Source organism: Mizuhopecten yessoensis, unplaced genomic scaffold (assembly GCF_002113885.1).
Source record: "Mizuhopecten yessoensis strain PY_sf001 unplaced genomic scaffold, ASM211388v2 scaffold9945, whole genome shotgun sequence".
Classification (NCBI taxonomy): domain Eukaryota; kingdom Metazoa; phylum Mollusca; class Bivalvia; order Pectinida; family Pectinidae; genus Mizuhopecten; species Mizuhopecten yessoensis.
In genome coordinates this window covers 65134-85829 of record NW_018408301.1, presented here as the reverse complement: position 1 = coordinate 85829, position 20696 = coordinate 65134, and the positions used below count along the sequence as shown (strand labels likewise).

Genomic DNA, 20696 nt, shown 5'->3' with positions numbered 1-20696 from the left:
GTATTTGGCCTTTGTTGTGTTTATCATCAGTGTATTTGGCCTTTGTTGTGTTTATCCTCAGTGTATTTGGCCTTTTTTGTGTTTATCCTCAGTGTATTTGGCCTTTGTTCTGATTATCCTCAGTGAATTTGGCCTTTGTTGTTTTTATCCTTAGTGTATTTGGCCCTTGTTGTTTTTATCCTCAGTGTATTTGGCCTTTGTTGTGTTCATCCTCAGTGTATTTGGCCTTTGTTGTGTTTATACTCGTTGTATTTGGCGTTTGTTGTGTTTATCCTCAGTGTATTTGGCTTTTGTTGTGTTTATCCTCAGTGTATTTGGCCTTTGTGGTGATTATCCTCAGTGAATTTGGCCTTTGTTGTTTTTATCCTTAGTGTATTTGGCCCTTGTTGTTTTTATCCTCAGTGTATTTGGTCATTGTTGTTTTTATCCTCAGTGTATTTGGCCTTTGTTGTGATAATCCTCAGTGTATTTGGCCTTTGTTGTGTTTATACTCGTTGTATTTGGCGTTTGTTGTGTTTATCCTCAGTGTATTTGGCTTTTGTTGTGTTTATCCTCAGTGTATTTGGCCTTTGTGGTGATTATCCTCAGTGAATTTGGCCTTTGTTGTGATTATCCTTAGTGTATTTGGCCTTTGCTGTGATTATCCTCAGTGTATTTGGCCTTTGTTGTGTTTATACTCGTTGTATTTGGCGTTTGTTGTGTTTATCCTCAGTGTATTTGGCTTTTGTTGTGATTATCCTCAGTGAATTTGGCCTTTGTTGTGATTATCCTCAGTGTATTTGGACTTTGTTGTGATTATCCTCAGTGTATTTGGCCTTAGTTGTGTTTATCCTCAGTGTATTTGGCCTTTGTGGTGATTATCCTCAGTGAATTTGGCCTTTGTTGTTTTTATCCTTAGTGTATTTGGCCCTTGTTGTTTTTATCCTCAGTGTATTTGGCCTTTGTTGTTTTTATCCTCAGTGTATTTGGCCTTTGTTGTGATAATCCTCAGTGTATTTGGCCTTTGTTGTGTTTATACTCGTTGTATTTGGCGTTTGTTGTGTTTATCCTCAGTGTATTTGGCTTTTGTTGTGATTATCCTCAGTGAATTTGGCCTTTGTTGTTTTTATCCTCAGTGTATTTGGCCCTTGTTGTTTTTATCCTCAGTGTATTTGGTCATTGTTGTTTTTATCCTCAGTGTATTTGGCCTTTGTTGTGATAATCCTCAGTGTATTTGGCCTTTGTTGTGTTTATACTCGTTGTATTTGGCGTTTGTTGTGTTTATCCTCAGTGTATTTGGCCTTTTTTGTGTTTATCCTCAGTGTATTTGGCCTTTGTTTTGATTATCCTCAGTGTATTTGGCCTTTGGTGTGTTTATCCTCAGTGTATTTGGCCTTTGTTGAGTTTATCCTCAGTGTATTTGGCCTTTGTTTTGATTATCCTCAGTGTATTTGGCCTTTGTTGTGATTATCCTCGTTGTATTTGGCGTTTGTTGTGTTTATCCTCAGTGTATTTGGCCTTTGTTCTGATTATCCTCAGTGAATTTGGCCTTTGTTGTTTTTATCCTTAGTGTATTTGGCCCTTGTTGTTTTTATCCTCAGTGTATTTGGCCCTTGTTGTTTTTATCCTCAGTGTATTTGGCCCTTGTTGTATTTATCCTCAGTGTATTTGGCCCTTGTTGTTTTTATCCTCAGTGTATTTGGCCTTTGTTGGGTTTATCCTCAGTGTATTTGGCCTTTGTTGTGATTATCCTTAGTGTATTTGGCCTTTGTTGTGTTTATCCTCAGTGTATTTGGCCTTTGTTGTGTTTATCCTCGTTGTATTTGGCGTTTGTTGTGTTTATCCTCAGTGTATTTGGCCTTTGTTGTGATTATCCTCAGGGTATTTGGCCTTTGTTGTGATTATCCTCATTGTATTTGGCCTTTGTTGTGATTATCCTCGTTGTATTTGGCGTTTGTTGTGTTTATCCTCAGTGTATTTGGACTTTGTTGTGTTTATCCTCAGTGTATTTGGGCTTTGTTGTGTTTATCCTCAGTGTATTTGGACTTTGTTGTGTTTATCCTCAGTGTATTTGACCTTTGTTGTGTTTATCCTCAGTGTATTTAGCCTTTGTTGTGTTTATCCTCAGGGTATTTGGCCTTTGTTGTGATTATCCTCAGGGTATTTGGCCTTTGTTGTGATTATCCTCATTGTATTTGGCCTTTGTTGTGATTATCCTCCGTGTATTTGGCCCTTGTTGTGTTTATCCTCAGTGTCTTTGGCCTTTGTTGTGATTATCCTCAGTGAATTTGGCCTTTGTGAATTTGGCCTTTGTTGTTTTTATCCTTAGTGTATTTGGCCCTTGTTGTTTTTATCCTCAGTGTATTTGGCCCTTTTTGTTTTTATCCTCAGTGTATTTGGCCTTTGTTTTGATTATCCTCAGTGTATTTGGCCTTTGTTTTATTTATCCTCAGTGTATTTGGCCCTTGTTGTTGTTATCCTCAGTGTATTTGGCCCTTGTTGTGTTTATCCTCAGTGTATTTGGCATTTGTTGTGTTTATCCTCAGTGTATTTGGACTTTGTTGTGTTTATCCTCAGTGTATTTGGCATTTGTTGTGTTTATCCTCAGTGTATTTGGGCTTTGTTGTGTTTATCCTCAGTGTATTTGACCTTTGTTGTGTTTATCCTCAGTGTATTTCGCCTTTGTTTTGTTTATCCTCAGTGTATTTGGCCTTTGATGGGATTATCCTCAGTGTATTTGGCCTTTGTTTTGTTTATCCTTAGTGTATTTGGCCTTTGTTGTTTTTATCCTCAGTTTATTTGGCCCTTGTTGTATTTATCCTCAGTGTATTTGGCCTTTGTTGGGATTATCCTCAGTGTATTTGGCCTTTGTTGTAATTATCCTCAGTGTATTTGGCCTTTGTTGTGCTTATCCTCAGTGTATTTGGCCTTTGTTGTGTTTCTCCTCAGTGTATTTGGCCTTTGTTGTGTTTCTCCTCAGTGTATTTGGCCTTTGTTGTGTTAATCCTCAGTGTATTTGGCCTTTGTTGTTTTTATCCTCAGTGTATTTGGCCTTTGTTGCGTTTATCCTCAGTGTATTTGGCCTTTGTTCTGATAATCCTCAGTGTATTTGGCCTTTGTGGTGTTTATCCTCAGTGTATTTGGCCTTTGCTGTGTTTATCCTCAGTGTATTTGGCCTTTTTTGTGTTTATCCTCAGTGTATTTGGCCTTCGTTTTGTTTATCCTCAGTGTATTTGGCCTTTGCTGTGTTTATCCTCAGTGTATTTGGCCTTTGCTGTGTTTATCCTCAGTGTATTTGGCCTTTGATGGGATTATCCTCAGTGTATTTGGCCTTTGTTTTGATTATCCTCAGTGTATTTGGCCTTTGTTTTATTTATCCTCAGTGTATTTGGCCCTTGTTGTATTTATCCTCAGTGTATTTGGCCTTTGTTGGGATTATCCTCAGTGTATTTGGCCTTTGTTTTATTTATCCTCAGTGTATTTGGCCCTTGTTGTATTTATCCTCAGTGTATTTGGCCCTTGTTGTTGTTATCCTCAGTGTATTTGGCCCTTGTTGTGTTTATCCTCAGTGTCTTTGGCCTTTGTTGTGATTATCCTCAGTGAATTTGGCCGTTGTTGTTTTTATCCTCAGTGTATTTGGCCCTTGTTGTGATTATCCTCAGTGTATTTGGCATTTGTTGTGATTATCCTCAGTGTATTTGGTCTTTGTTGTTTTTATCCTCAGTGTATTTGGCCTTTGCTGTGTTTATCCTCAGTGTATTTGGCCTTTTTTGTGTTTATCCTCAGTGTATTTGGCCTTTGTGGTGATTATCCTCAGTGAATTTGGCCTTTGTTGTGTTTATCCTCATTGTATTTGGCCTTTGTTGTGTTTATCCTCATTGTATTTGGCCTTTGTTGTGATTATCCTCCGTGTATTTGGCCCTTGTTGTGTTTATCCTCAGTGTCTTTGGCCTTTGTTGTGATTATCCTCAGTGCATTTGGCCTTTGTTGTTTTTCTCCTTAGTGTATTTGGCCCTTGTTGTTTTTATCCTCAGTGTATTTGGTCATTGTTGTTTTTATCCTCAGTGTATTTGGCCTTTGCTGTGTTTATCCTCAGTGTATTTGGCCTTTTTTGTGTTTATCCTCAGTGTATTTGGCCTTTGCTGTGTTTATCCTCAGTGTATTTGGCCTTTGTTCTGATAATCCTCAGTGTATTTGGCCTTTGTTGTGATAATCCTCAGTGAATTTGGCCTTTGTTGTGTTAATCCTCAGTGTATTTGGCCTTTGTTGTTTTTATCCTCAGTGTATTTGGCCCTTTTTGTTTTTATCCTCAGTGTATTTGGCCTTTGTTGTGGTTATCCTCAGTGTATTTGGCCTTTGTTGTTTTTATCCTCAGTGTATTTGGCCCTTTTTGTTTTTATCCTCAGTGTATTTGGCCTTTGCTGTGTTTATCCTCAGTGTATTTGGCCTTTTTTGTGTTTATCCTCAGTGTATTTGGCCTTTGCTGTGTTTATCCTCAGTGTATTTGGCCTTTGCTGTGTTTATCCTCAGTGTATTTGGCCTTTGCTGTGTTTATCCTCAGTGTATTTGGCCTTTTTTGTGTTTATCCTCAGTGTATTTGGCCTTCGTTGTGTTTATCCTCAGTGTATTTGGCCTTTGTTGTGTTTATCCTCAGTGTATTTGGCCTTTGTTTTGTTTATCCTCAGTGTATTTGGCCTTTGTTGTGATAATCCTCAGTGTATTTGGCCTTTGTTGTGTTTATCCTCAGTGTATTTGGCCTTTGTTGTGTTAATCCTCAGTGTATTTTGCCTTTGTTGTTTTTATCCTCAGTGTATTTGGCCTTTGTAGTGTTTATACTCAGTGTATTTGGCCTTTATTGTGTTTATCCTCAGTGTATTTGGCCTTTGTTGTGTTTATCCCCAGTGTATTTGGCCTTTCTGTCATTCTCCTCAGTGTATTTGGCCTTTGTTGTGTTTATCCTCAGTGTATTTGGCCTTTGTTGTGTTTATCCTCAGTGTATTTGGCCTTTGTTGTGTTTATCCTCAGTGTATTTGGCCTTTGTTGTGTTTATCCTCAGTGAATTTGGCCTTTGTTGTGTTTATCCGCATTGTATTTGGCCTGTGTTGTGATTATCCTCAGTGAATTTGGCCTTTGTTGTGTTTATCCTCAGTGAATTTGGCCTTTGTTGTGATTATCCTCAGTGAATTTGGCCTTTGTTGTGATTTTCCTCAGTGTATTTGGCCTTTGTTGTGTTTATCCTCAGTGTATTTGGCCTTTGTTGTGATTATCCTCAGTGNAGAACCTGAAGAAGAGTGTGTAGTGAAATTTATTTCAAGGTCGGGAGGGTATATACAGATGTATGATCGATGTGGTCGATTTGTCTCAAAAACGATAATGTCGACCAAGAACTCGATCATTTCTATAATTTTATTCTCAGTGTTTTTGGCCTTTGTTGTGTTTATCCTCAGTGTATTTGGCCTTTGTTGTGTTCATCCTCAGTGTATTTGGCCTTTGTTGTGTTTATCCTCAGTGTATTTTGCCCTTGTTGTTTTTATCCTCAGTGTATTTGACCCTTGTTGTTTTTATCCTCAGTGTATTTGGCCTTTGATGTGTTTACCCTCAGTGTATTTGGCATTTGTTGTGCTCTTCACAAAATATGCTGTAGAGTACATTACAATCATATGTTGATATTGCCGTTCGCCTTATGAGAAGAACACGAAGGCGTTTCTTTGGTTTGGTATTAAGTATGATTGGATACAAGAATATCCCTTTTTCATTGAGCTGAAGGACTCTTATGTTGATAAGCAATTTCTGAATGAGAATGTTGGCGTCTAGACGTCTATGACATCAAAATAAAATAGATTATTTTCAAGTTTATATGCTGCATCAATAAAACATAGTTGTTTGTACGTTATGTGGTCATATATCAACAATTCGCGTTGTTCTCCTTTTTTCTTACTTATTTAGATTATTTTACCTGTAGCTACTGCAGTCCTTTTAAACGCCGTATTTTATACTCGTTTTCTGTTTAATGCTAAAAAAACCTTGTCCTTCTTCTTACATATATATTCTTACTTTATTTCACTTTTTTTAGATACTTTAAGAGGAACTTGCAGTGAAAACGTGAATATATGCTTATATTGAAGGTTTTACGTATGTTCTTATACAAACATTTACCAACCTTCTCTTGACGGTATGATAGCAAAATCATTGTATCTTCAGTTGTATGTTACCCTGACGTTTTACCAGCTAACGACTACCTTTAGGGGTTTTTAAATTGCAGTATAATGTACAAGATAACACCTTCTATTTTTCTAACGATTCCAAATAAAACTTAATTTTTTATTCCTTTACTAAGTAACCCTATCGTTTCTCTTACTTAAACAGATAAAATCTTCCCCTTCTCTTACTTTTCTATAAAAACACTACTAGTTCTCTTTCTTCTTTTTTCAGGTAAAACGTACATGTTCTTCCTTTATCAGGTAAAACGTACATGTTCTTCCTTTATCAGGTAAAACGTACATGTTCTTCCTTTATCAGGTAAAACGTACATGTTCTTCCTTTATCAGGTAAAACGTACATGTTCTTCCTTTATCAGGTAAAACGTACATGTTCTTCCTTTATCAGGTAAAACGTACATGTTCTTCCTTTATCAGGTAAAACGTACATGTTCTTCCTTTATCAGGTAAAACGTACATGTTCTTCCTTTATCAGGTAAAACGTACATGTTCTTCCTTTATCAGGTAAAACGTACATGTTCTTCCTTTATCATATAAAACACAGATTTTCGTCCTTTACAAACCAATACCTGCTTTTTATTTCCTTATAAGATAAAGCCTTCAGCTGTAAGTCTGTCGTGCTTCAGTCTTTCGTGCGTCCACATGTTGTCCTTAAGTCACACGTGTGTTTCCGCTCATTAAGTTATAATAATAAATAATTGTAATACTGTTTACCTGCTCGAGGTTTTATTTTGACCTGTTTGTGTCGATCAACAAGTGGTACATATCTAACTATCAGTCATCGATGAAGCTTTAACGGTTAAATCGTTATTGTTCTGTCACGAGTCTCTGATACTATCGTTTTGGTACGTGTCGGTCATGTGTACGATTACATAAAGAGCAGGATTTAACAGGACGGACACATGTATGGTATCTACCTATTGAAATCACATACAACTTCAGTCTGCAGTAACACTGATAGACCAGAGTGTCAAACAGTATCGTTCTGGGGGTTTCTATTCTGATCATGTTACACATTTAGTGGCCTCTTCCCAAATCTCCAACCGTTTTATTCCACCTTAGGGCGTAATTGGTTATGACGCTTATCTGATTAGGATTTATCGGTAAACAACTTTTTTGTTGGAATTTTCTGTGGCATTGTTAATGAATGGGTTGTGAAGAGGCTGTTCATTGCTGTGTAACATAATGACAGTTATAGGTATAAGTAGTAGTCGTGGACCTGGGGGTCATGTTTAAATAAACCAGATAATGGGTTATACATGTAACGACACATGTATAACTGATAAACATCGTCAAGTACGACTCCAAAAAAATTTAGCTTTGTTTCTGTAGTAGAATAGAAACACACGATGACAAAATCGTATTTCAAAATTGACAAAAACCAGCAACAAAACAAAGGAACTTACGGACACACGTCAGGCGACACTGCTGTGTGTGTGTACAGTATATGAATCGTATGTGATGTAGGGAAATATTCCACTTCCGGATCACTTCCTCCCATTTCCGTTTCCGGTGGTGGTTCATATTCTTTATTTTTGTTTTGGAGCCTTCCAGCTTCCTGTTGTTGAATTTAAAGACGCGATGTTTGGTGCTGGTAAATTGAAAGTTTGTGCATATGTACATTTTTTTCTGGTCAACAAATTCGTGCTATTACTTATAATTTGCTTTACGAACAAATCGGATCAGTGTAGTTACTTCAGTACTTTAAAAAATTTAAAACAAGTTTAAAAAAAAGAAATTAACAATATATATATAATATCCTCGACAATACTGGAAACCAAACTAATGCAGTTTTAACAGTGTAAGATCAAACTGTCACCAAGTGGCGCGAAAATGAGTGTGGGACCGGTTCAAAAATATCATATTAAAGAGATATGGCGGGTTGCTATGCCTATTTCCCCAAAGCTATGTTACGCTAGTGCGCGCATCTAACCGGCATTGTTATGACGCGTCCTCGGGTATTTTTATACAGGTAGCAATATCGGAGTCCCGTGTCTAAGAATAGACTATTGTAAACAGACCACATATTTGGTAATTCGGCATTATTTGTTGGTGTTTAAGCACTTGATATACTTACTATTGCCAGTTGGAGGGTAAAACAATTCATAAAGTTCATCAAAAATAGTGTCTTACCTACAAAGCGTACCTGTACTGTACACGTGTACAGGGATTTGTTGACATGCTTCGATAGAAGTATGTCGCACTAAATAGTAAAGAAATTATAACTAACAAAACTGATAAATCAATAGGTATGTTATTAAAATGTAAACAAAATCTTCCATCGATTTAAAAAAAAAAACACTATTGCCTTATTAAGGAAAATAATAACATGCCTAAATATTTAAAACAAAAAATAACTGAAGGAGGATTCGAACCTGCACCGTTTATTTTCTAGTCACAAGTAAACTGCGTTACACATTCGGCTACATGGAACATATCGATATTGGCAATTACAAACTAATTTAACCCAAGAAACACCGGTCGCAGTTTAGAGAAACTTGATCACCCATGTTTTTCATTAATTGAGCACTTTCCCAAAGGAGGACCACCTTTCCGTAATACGATTTGTTTTTGCATATTACATCACGGTCACAAAAAGTTTATTGAAAAGTTGGTCCTCGGATGGGAAAGTGTTGAAAGTATTTTTTTAAGTCCGGGAAACCCCATCACTTTCATAGATATAGTGTATATGGCTATATTTGCAGTATCATATTAGCAATACCTAATTTCTCAGCAGTTTAAAAATGTTCAATTGGTTTTGTATCTTTTGTATGCATTTTGGCTACACGAAATGTTTTACTCCTTAATTTTTTTCTCCGTTTTCATAAATGCCGACTTAGAGAAATACGGGCAGTTTTCCGCCATACCACTTTTGGAGGATGGTTGAGGCATGGTCGGTTCTGATCCAGTAGTGTAAACAGATACATTCAGAAACTCTAAACCGATGGAGGAACGATGAGGGCGTGATCAGTTCAAAAGTGTAAAATACAATCCAAAATTCTAAACAGTTGGAGACATACTGAGGCTTTGATCGGTTCTGAACACATATTGTAAGCTAAAAATAGAAAACTATCGTATACCTAATTCAGGAATAGGTATGGGTCAAAGAAGTAATTAAGGAATATATATAGAGGATCTGACACGAGTGTTCATGCACTATTGAACTTATTAAACTCCTTTGTTAATTTTATTATGCCAGTGCCCCTGCCTCTGCTATATCGTTTTTATTGAACGGCAATATTGCACGGAAATAGCCTGTATTATATAATAAATGTTGTTATTTTTATTAAAAAGTTTCTAAAAAACTGGAATTTGTTTTTAGATACGAGCGAATATACTCGCGTTGTTTACACCTCTCGTTCGCATTAAAGCAGCATATCTAACCTAGCATATGCGAGAGTTATTTCTAGGTTAATATTAATTCTACCACGTCTGTGATGCAACAACGGTTTTCATTGGTTAAAAAGAGTGCATTATTGAGCGATATACCATGCCAATAACCAATGGCAATAACCAATGCACGTGAAATAGTGCGCACGCATGCTGTTCCAACAACCTCCCCGTATTTTATCATGAATTAACAAAAATAGCATAACTGTCAGGCGGGATCAAAATATTTGACAGGCCTGCCATTCAAAAGATTACACGGATCTATAGACCTAAAGTATGTGGGTCCGTGCAGTGAAAATGGTTTATTAATTATTGACATTTAAAATGTACAGGTCTGGAGACAAAATGGTAAATTATTAATTACTTCTGTTTTTACTCCACTGGGTAGTGCCGTACATTTTACGATGTGTGCAGTGAGTGTATGTACTGTCAAGCGTTGATTTCATGTTTTGACGAACGATGTCGATAGCGTGCCAATGTTTGATTGATTGAAATAAACATCGTATCTGACGTCACACGTGTTCAGTTGTTTCTGGTCTGCAAAACGTCGTCTGCTTTCAAAAAATCAAAGTGATGTCGAGCATTCGCCTACAGTGTACATACCATGTGTGAAGAATAATGTTGCAAAAAGTAGCATCGGTCTGAACAGTGGTTGCAAAACACAGCTGTCCGGTGAAGTCGGTGAAGGTGAAGGTCGCATCATGATCAGCCGGTCAGCGACTTTCCATCACGTCATGGCAACCAACTAAATATGCAAACTCATGTCAGGCCTATCGTATGATGTTGTATCACTGGCACTTCCAAGAAAATCTGCTTGATATCGGTACGATGATGATGGTTTTAGAAGTAAACGCAATCCGGGAATCCAAACCCTAAGCACTGAGAAATGTTGGCACGACATTGATCAAGTTAAAACCAGGCAACACGATAGCGTGATAAATCTTGCACGCGCAAAAGAACAGCGTCTAATTTGCATATCGAATTATCTAGGTCATATCGCCTTATAAGACAGCAAAACTTTACAAGAAATTGTAAAAAAATCAAATAAATAAAAATAATCAACTAATGTGCGTGCATTATAGTGGAATATATAACGAGGATGAGAAAATGTTGGTAAAAATAATTAACGATGGCCGCTTCGGCCTGAGGTAATTATTTTTCCAACATTTTCGAATTTATTTCTTAAATATCTAGCTATCTCAAAAAAACCCACAACATACAACGTACTTTCTCCGCGTGCATGATATACACAAATGTTACTGTGGCTTTGAGTTAGAAGGCGCAATACCATACATGCTTTAGACAACGTTTGAATTACCTCCCTTAGAACAGTAATGTGTTTTATGATTATTCAAAACTGTGGCATCTTCAAGTAAATATCGATAAAACAAAAGTGATGATATTTGGTAGAGGAAGAGTATCCCAAAATATACGTTTTACTTATAACAGAAATGAAGTAGAAATTGTAAAAAAATCAAATATCTTGGTGTTCATTTTACTCAAAATGGTTTCACGCAGTTAAATATTAGACAATTATATGATAAGGGCCTTAGAGCAATGTATTGTGCTATTGCTAAATGCAGAGACCATAATCTATCAATAGACTGTAAATTAGATATTTTCGATAAAGCTATCAAGCCTGTCATGTTGTATGGTTGTGAAGTCTGGGTTTTTTTGTGAGTACAAACTTTAGAACGTTTACATTTGAAATTCTGTAAACATATTCTTCAGGTGAAAACATCGACACCCAATTTCATGATTTATGGGGAATTAGGAAGATTTCCTCCGAGTATAAATATCAAAGTTCGAATGATTGAATTTTGGGCCAAATTGTTAGAACCAATGCCTAATAAGTTAAGTAATAAAATGTATAAAATTATTATAAACTTTAATACACAATGGTCGAATTGTATTAAAAATATCCCTGATGAATGTAATTTAATAAAGTTATTTGAAAGTCAAGAAATCCAAAGTACCCAAGGGTTGAAAAATACAGTTTTCCATACACTCAAAGATGAATACATTAATAATTGGAGAAGCGATGTTTTTAATTCACCTAAACCAATTACAGAATTTTTTTAAATGACTTAGTATTAGAAAAATACCTGATAGATCTCCCTCCAAGACTAGCAAATGTTTATTGTAAATTTAGAATTTGTAATGTAAAATCTCCGATTGAATGTGGTAGATGGAATAACATTCCAAGAGAAGATAGAAAATGTACTTTTTGTGACCTTAATGAAATTGGAGACGAATATCATTATTTGTTTAATTGTAATGACCACCAGATACTGCAAAACAGAAGAAAAGTTATGTCGAGATATTATTTTGAAAGTCCTAATACTTTCAAGTTTAATACATTATTTATTTACATCAATAATGAAGAATTGATTTCACTTATAAAATTCCTTACGCACATAATTGAGCGAATTAATACTGGCCATTAACACCATGATTTGTATGTAAACTGTACTATATATATGTGACAAAGAAGTTACATAGACGGTAAAATCCCATATAACACTGGATCCTAATGGAGGTATGTCCGTAGGATACGAATTACTTAAAACAGTATATAGGGCAAATAAACGAAGTAATTCCAACAGTGTGGACAAGTGAAGGATGTGAAATTTTCGGAGATCCGCTCATTTTTCAAGACACAGTGAAACAGAACAGTTACATGTATATATACATCATATTACAAGAAGATAGAACTGATATACTGTAATTGAAAATATAGCTATTGTATAAAACCAATAGTCCCCTCGGCTAAAGACAGGTCCTCTACATCAGCGTTCTTTGTCCGCGATGGTCTCGGCTTAATTGCTGCCTTCGGCTGTCTTTAGCCGAGGGGACTATTGGTTTTATACAATAGCTATATTTTCAATTATAGTATATCAGTTCTTTCTTAAGAAAGTTTCACATAATGGTTATGACACCATGTAGAGATGATTCTTTGAAAATCTAAGCATTCCGATAACCTGGAGATTTTTGGTAAAAAGATACAGAAAAAAATAATTTTCGTCAATTTTAACACTTTCACATTTTTTGAGTGTGCGGCATTGTTCAAAACTATTACAACAATGAAAAGAAGCATTGCTAATCAACCCTACAAATATTTTATTTATCATAAAATATCTACAACATGTTACACAAAGCGTTTTTTATTGAAATTAGTGGATAAAAGTTACTATATACCAGCTAAAAGCAAACAGGATACATAGTTTCATACAAAAAGAGTGAAAATTGAACCAAATACACACAAAGTTTTTATATTTCATTTATTTTGCATTTTACAATAATTTTGACCCGATGAGAGTTGTCTACCTTGAAAAAAATCGGAACTTTTGCAGAGGGATAGAATTTATACAATGACAGTTATTTCTCTCAATCATATACACGCTTACGCATGGCATCAGGTACATATGTAACCATAGGCTATCGCATGGTATGCCGTTATCACGTGCACGAACATGCACTTCTTTTTATAGGGATCTTGATATTTTACAACCCACTATTTTCACAAAGTTATTGTAATTGCATTTGTGAAATGATTTATCTGACCGAGCGTAACTCGCTCGACAACAAAAGTCGTAGCGACCCAGAGCTTGTTAACTACTGTTAGCACGTGATATGTACAAGTGAGGTTGGTAAACAAAACACATCGGTCTGCATTCCATGCGCCTCATATACGACCTTCTTGAAGTCGTCTTATGTCAGTGTCTTCCCGTGACTTAATTAATGTCTTTGTATCATCAGCTTTATTTCTGAAGTACGTACACATTTCCCAGTGAAGTCTTGTATCGGGTGTTGACATATCGTCACACACGTGTATTATTGTTTACCCGGTGTTACTATAATTTATAACATACTTATTAAAAAAGACGTGTTTTTTTTGTATATGCGATACGACACAATTGCTTTAACCCATATCAGCCCTCGCCGTATCACACCCCTAAATTTCATCCCTTTTGGAACACTTCTAATTTTTCCCATCTACCACCAACAACGTCATTCGGAACCCTTATGATTTTTTTTCGTTTTTCAAAATTTCAAAAGAAAAATAGATCATATGAAAGAAGATCTATCCGTATCTTGTAAAAAAAGTATGCAATAAACAGAATAAAACATGACTTTTTCCATATCACATCCAGTATCAACCCTCGACCAATATCGGCCCTCTGGCCTTCGCCCATCGGGCTGATACTGGACCCTCGGGACGATACTGGGTATGATATGGAAAAAGGCATGTATTATTCTCTATTTACACTACGATAATGGAATGCCCGATACGCAATACGGAAATGACGACACGAAAATGCGACAAGAAAAACATGTGTATTACGAAGGGTGGGAAGTCCTTAACAGCGAAAATCGTAACGACATTGAGCTTGTGAACTCGTGTAAGCACGTGGTATGCACATGTGAGGTCGGTCCAGAAATCACATCAGTCCGCATTCCATGTGTTTCATATATGACCTTCTTGAGGTCGTCTGGTTTCATGTCAGTGACTTCCCGTGAGTCTGTTTATGTCCATGAATTGGAAGCTTTATTTCTGACGTACGTGTGATTACACAAACTCGATATTGGGTGTTGACATATCATCGTCACGCACGTGTACTATTGTTTACCAGGTGTTACATTAATGACGACACGGTGTACATGCACATTTCGATCGAGTTAATTGAGTCCGAGCTGTACTTTTTCCGGAAGTACGTCACGAAAATGGACACTGATGACGATGTGTGGAGCCACCTTAACACGTATAATCCTTGTGTTGGAATTTATTATTTTTAATTTGTATTAATATTCCTTATTTTTCCCTTTTTTTTGGACTGAAGCGTTTCTCGGAAACTACTGATTGGATTCTAGTGAAGATTTTATTGAGTATAAGAGGGCTTGTGTAGATGTGTAACTATTTTTCACAGCTGCTCACCCAAGATGGACTGTAACATTAAATAATATGATGTTAGTAATTGATGTTTATGATTTAATTCAATTGTTAGTTAACTTAATAAACTTGACATACTTATTGTGCCATTCACTTTTCTCTGGTGTAAACAGCCATGACCACTCCTAGTACTGTAGCACTTGCATACGTTCCAAAAAAAAATGTTTTTTTAATTTTGCTTAGTTTCTGTTAAAAATTGAAGATGTACAAGATTTTTTAATTTTAGATATCTCGCATAGCCTGCTCACGTTATAACTTTAAAACAAATAGTTTATCACATTGCCTGCTTCAATTGATAGCTCACAGAGGGCATTTCTCAAGGTATATAAACGTAAACCCGCGGGGAAATAAGCAGGATATTACTGTACACCTTGAGAGTGTTATTCACATTATTTTGGAGGGCTGAAACTTCTAGCGGATATATGGCGGATATGACCTCGTAATTGTTGATAATAAATATTGAGACTATTGACTGGTATAAGGCAGTAATATGGTTTTAAAATTTAAATTAATCAAAGCATTATCATCTATATATAAGCTTTTAAATATATAAAATATTTGTGGATTTCACGTTACTGTTTTGTATAGATCTAGCTGATGAAAATGGTAAATGATATGAAAAAATGTCTAAAAATGATGAAAATAGACTATATCAAAGCTACATGTATATGACAGTACTGTATATATGTTACATATAATGTGGGAGAACACAGGTAAAAACCAGGTAAAATATATATGAAACCAGACTATAACTGTTATCACGACATTATTATCTCTATGGGTTTTTTTTTAAAGTTGGAGAAAGGAGAACACACCACTTATTCCATGACCATCGAAAGTAAGGGAACAATCCATGTCTCTGTCGAAAATAATTGGTAATAATTGAACATTAGCATTGACTGGAATCATATTTTAGATCAACTTTATTTTAAGATGATTTCGTTTTAATGTAGCACGGCTGTTGACAGAGTAAGCCAACACATCCCAAGGCAGTGATGGTTCTGGTCGGCCGTCTTTGATGTTTATCACAATAAATGTGAAACGCCATTAAGTAGTGGAAGGTCTAATGAAAATTCTAATGGCATTATAACGGTGACCATATTGATTATAGCTAGGCTGCACATTCCGTATTTTACTGGGTACAATTAAAAGATTGAAAGGTGACAGGACGAGAAAAATACTTTGGTGTATATATGTTTGAAAACAATTTATTTTAAGGAACCGAATTCAAAGTAGCTCATTTCGCGTCAACACGACTAACGAGCAGCATTTAACTTGTGAATGTAAAACACAGACGATAGTCATAACTAACTGTTCGGTTGGTTGGAGAATTTTCAATACAATTTGAGATAGTAAATTCACATCGTTATACGTTTTCTTGGATGCAATCAAACGGATATCAGCAAATGTTTTTTTTATCGATAGTATCAAGGAAACACATACTGCCCGATCTGAGCGTAAGAACGCATTGAAATGGAATATCCGATTGTGTGCGGGAAGAAGAGCTTATGCGTACTGATGTCTATAGCCATGCTGTTATGTTACTGTAAGTAAACGCTATACCCTGTGTACTTTCTAGGGTGAGTGTACCTAAAATGGAACACTTATTATATATTTTAATATTTCCTATAGAGTTTCTGAAATATCAATTGTATTACTGTTATGAAACAATATATCACTTTATCCTTATTTTCTGTATTTCTAGGGTATCAACGACACGTGTGTCTATTCATAGTCCTCATTAAAATGAGTCATATTAACATGGAATTCTAAGGTGGTCAAGAAACCCAAATTGGAACACTTCAGCATATAAGTCATTTTATGAAAATAACTGAAAGCATTTTAAAAAATCTTCATTTCAAAAAGGTTTTGACAATTTCATTTAATCCCGAAAATTTTTGTTTGAACATATAGTGTTCCGGGTTTAGAAATATAATATGATATTTATGTTGTCGAACCGTACCGTTGTCCGGGATTCTTTTTCCATTTCATTTTTTTAATATTTCAATGATTTTGTGAGCGATGTTTAAGAGGAAGGCAGATGAAATTTGCTCAAAATGCATTAAATTATATATATCTTGATTGGGAATACATCATAAAGAATTGTTTGATAAAAGTGCTAAATTTGAACTTAAATTTAATATCTCAATATATTCGTTATTTGGCGTATTTTAAACTACAAACTTTCATTTAATTTATTCCATCGTGTGACATAAATATAATTAATATCCTGGAACTATTTGTGTAAATTGTTTCTCCCTAACTTGTGTCAATTAAGATGTCAAGTTTTATTCGAACTTTAGGCCATTGGCCCGGGGTGTTCTCGTTTCCCCCACTTTTTATATAACAAAAGAAAGTGTTGATTTAGGAAGACAATGGCAAACCAATTATAGTTTGTTTCATACTTTCCCCACAGGTAACTTACCTGTGTGAAAGTTACCTTTGTGACTTGTAGCTTTGTTTTATATGTTGGGTATAAATAAGTTTTTAATACTTTTTTGTGGTTCAAATATCTTTATATATAATCGATTTATTTTTATACATATGTAGTGTTTACAGTCAAATATTTACATTACACTTTTAAACAGATAATATAGAATATAACAGCACTACATAAGATTTCACAATCGAGTATTTCACTACTTAATATAAAGTTTATTTCATTCCAAATTAAGTTGCATTACATCACATAATATACAAAGTATGTACTTATACATCATGATTACATTTCAATTATATTGCAATTTTTAAACATACAACCGTCACTGCATACTAATTATATTAATTTATATTACACTGTTAGGCCACCAAATACAAGACAAGTTAACTTTAACATTATATTTCAAAACATGTTAAGAAGTTAAATCCCTCAATATAAACTTTACATTACATTTACTAATCACACAATACAAATACATTAACAATATTCACATATTAAGAATAGTAAAGTTTAGTAAAAGCAATCTCAAATTGCCTCATAGATGAATTTTCCTAGTATACACAATTCTTTAATATCATGAACACTCAATAACTGAACGGCTTTAAACACAGATTTATTTTTCCAATAATAGCTTTTAATAAAACGTGATCTGAGATTTTGGAATTTAGAACAGATTAATAAAAAATGGATTGTATGCCTTGATAAAAAATTCTTTGTTTTATCAATGGTAATAACACATTTTGCTGAGAAATACATGGACTTAACCAAACATCACTAAGACCTAGATTATTCAATTCGTCTCTTACTGCTTTAGCCCAGTTGAAATCATTTTTACTACAACATTTAAATAAAAATCTAAAGGAAGTGGAAATGATACAATTTTAAGATTTTAAGATCTTAAACCAATATTTCATCATTCTAATCTTTCTCATACAAACTAGAGGTAATCGTCCCAATTCAAGATATACCATGTTGTTATTGGCCGATTTCTTCACATTTAGTAATTTCTTACAAAAATGTCAATGTACATGTTCAATCTCTGGAGCTTTGTGCATACACCAAATTTCACTTGCATAAAAAAGGATATTGCTTACATATGTATCGAAAAGGTGTAGCATAGTTTCTTTGAAAATAATGCAAATATAGCTTTTCGTCCTTGGATAGCTAATTGTTTTTGGATAGAAGTGAATTTATTATTGTAATTTAGAATAACATCTAGGTAAGGAAATTGGTCCACACATTCGACTTTACTTCCTTTGTAATACCATTTTTCATCATTATGTAATCTTCCACCTTTTCTAAGAACTACAATTGTTTTCCCCATATTTACAGTTAAACTCCATTTTGTAGAGTATTAAAAAAGGCTATCAAGAAGAGTCTGCAGGCCCTGTATAGATTCCGAAAAAATAACCCAATCATCTGCGTACATTAACGGAAACAAACTCACCGAAGTCGTAATATGTTGCACCGTTTTCAATAAAGGACATTTCAAAATCATTGATAAAAAGTGAAAACAGTAATAGTGACAAAATTTCCCCTTGCAATAAACCGACATTGTTTTCAAAAAAGTTAGAGCATTTCCCATTAATTGAAACACAGGATTTGACTGATTTATAAAGCGACTTAATAACAGACAACATTTTCCATCGAATACCAAGCCTAGTCAACTTGCGCCATAAGCTTAACCTGTCGACAAAATCAAACGCTTTGCGAAAATCTTCAAAACAACAATACAATCTTTTCCTAGATGACAATGTTTTTGTTTTAATAGTATCATATGCAAATATAGCATCTATCGTACTCACTTCCGGACGAAATCCGAATTGAGCATCTGTTAAAATATCATATTGTGTGCAAACATCTAAAATACGTTTATTAAGTATAGAAGTAAAAAAAATACTTAGACAGCTTATTAAACTGATGCCTCGAAAGTTATTAGGGTCATTACGTGTACCTTTTTTATGAACAGGAATAAAAACAGCAGATGGCCAATTTGCAGGAAAACACCCAGCTTCTAAAATATTGTTAAACAGCATACACAAATTGGGAAGAAGTAATTCTGCACAGTTAATAAAGCATTCATTTAACAAACCATCCAGTCCATGCGCTTTGCCACATTTCAAATTTCGAATAGCAAATCTTACTTCATTAAAAAGAATCGGTGCATCTAGTTCATCATACATAATATCTTTATTAATGAAAATGTTGTCCTGTTGAATTGAGCCATCGTTTTGTACATTTGACAAATTTGTAAAATGATCATATAGTTGCTCGCCTGTCAATAATGGCGAATTACCTTTTTTCTTAGAAAACTTTCTGTAAAAATACCAAGGATTATATTTTCTCATATGTTCCAGCATGTCACCTTCAGTACCTAAGTATTGCCTTTTAGACTTAGCTTCCATTTTTATATATATTCCTTTTTCCTAGTCATAAGAACAGCATGAGTAGTATGACTTTTTTCACTATTAAAACTATGCAGTGCATCCAAATACTGCTTACGCAATTTTTTACATGATCATTAAACCAGAGTTTATTATCTCTACTGGCAACAGTAACATTTACATTAACAGGGCGCGTGGCTTTGGTCATAGAAATATCAGGTGGTTTCTTTAGAAAGAAGGGTTCCATAATACCTTGTAACGTCTTTGTAAAAGTATCAACACAGGTATCAATAGAGTCTTGATTTAATTCTTCAGTAATAACAACCGAGTTGTTTAAGCTATCTGAATGAACTCTTATAGCTTCCATAAACTGATATTTATATTCATCCCCCCATTTATATAAAGGTCTACTCTCAAAGTCTTGCTCGTCTAATTATGATTCCTTAGAAAGAACAATGACATATTTCCACATGTAAAGGAGCGTGGTCATAGCATTCAGTAAAATTACAAACTTTAATTTTTTTAACAATGTGAAAAAGACAGAAAGGTATTAAAAGGTAATCGATTATACTCATTCCATTTGAGCCACAAAAAGTAAACTCACTAGATAGATCATTAGAATCTCTCCCGTTCATAATTCTAAGGCCAGAGGACTTACAAAGATTCAGTAACCTAGCGCCAAATTCGTTAGCACCTGGATCAAGTTTTTTTCTAACTGGTAACAGACGTTCCTCGTTACTATCGCTAGTATATACTAACACAGACTCAATATGTGAACGAATCCGTTCATGTATATTATCCAAACAAATGAAATCATTAGAAGTACGAGTACGACTATTGAAATCGCCAATCAACATCACATTTTTATGTACAGAATATTCCATTAACATATTTTCTAGAACTTGGAAAATATCACATTCATATAACTGGTAATAATTGGATGAGTTGGATGGAATATATGTAAATATCAACACTAGGTCATTTGTATGGGTGGTTAAACATTGGACAACTGTTACCGGGATGATGGTATCAAACAAAGCCTCACCTACATCAACAAACTTAGCTATGGTATTGCGTACAAGAATGACAATTCCACCACCTTGCGTACTTCGCGTTAATTGTCGAGGTAATACAACTGATTCGTATTCATCCAGCTCCAGCTTAAAGTCATTTGGAATACAGGACTCCGACGGAAAAAAATGTCATAAGCAAATATGAAATTCCGGAATTCAGTTACCCGCTGGTTTATTTTTTAACTAGGCCACCATTTATATTCCGTTAACGGCATGTTCAGTAAAGTCAGTTAGGGGACTGTCAATGTAATCTACCCCCCC

The 20696-nt window shown here is 34.9% G+C and overlaps 1 protein-coding gene across 1 annotated transcript in view; it reads left to right on the top strand.

Annotated features, from left to right (window-relative positions):
* Positions 1–15691: 15691 nt before the first annotated feature.
* The window catches only part of LOC110459038 (carbohydrate sulfotransferase 1-like), a 10007-nt gene continuing 5002 nt past the window's right edge, over positions 15692–20696 (top strand). Inside the window, exon 1 of the mRNA XM_021511069.1 lies at positions 15692–16084. Coding sequence (XP_021366744.1) covers positions 16012–16084 — 73 coding nt within the window. The 5' untranslated portion in view covers positions 15692–16011. The remainder of the gene's footprint in view (positions 16085–20696) is intronic.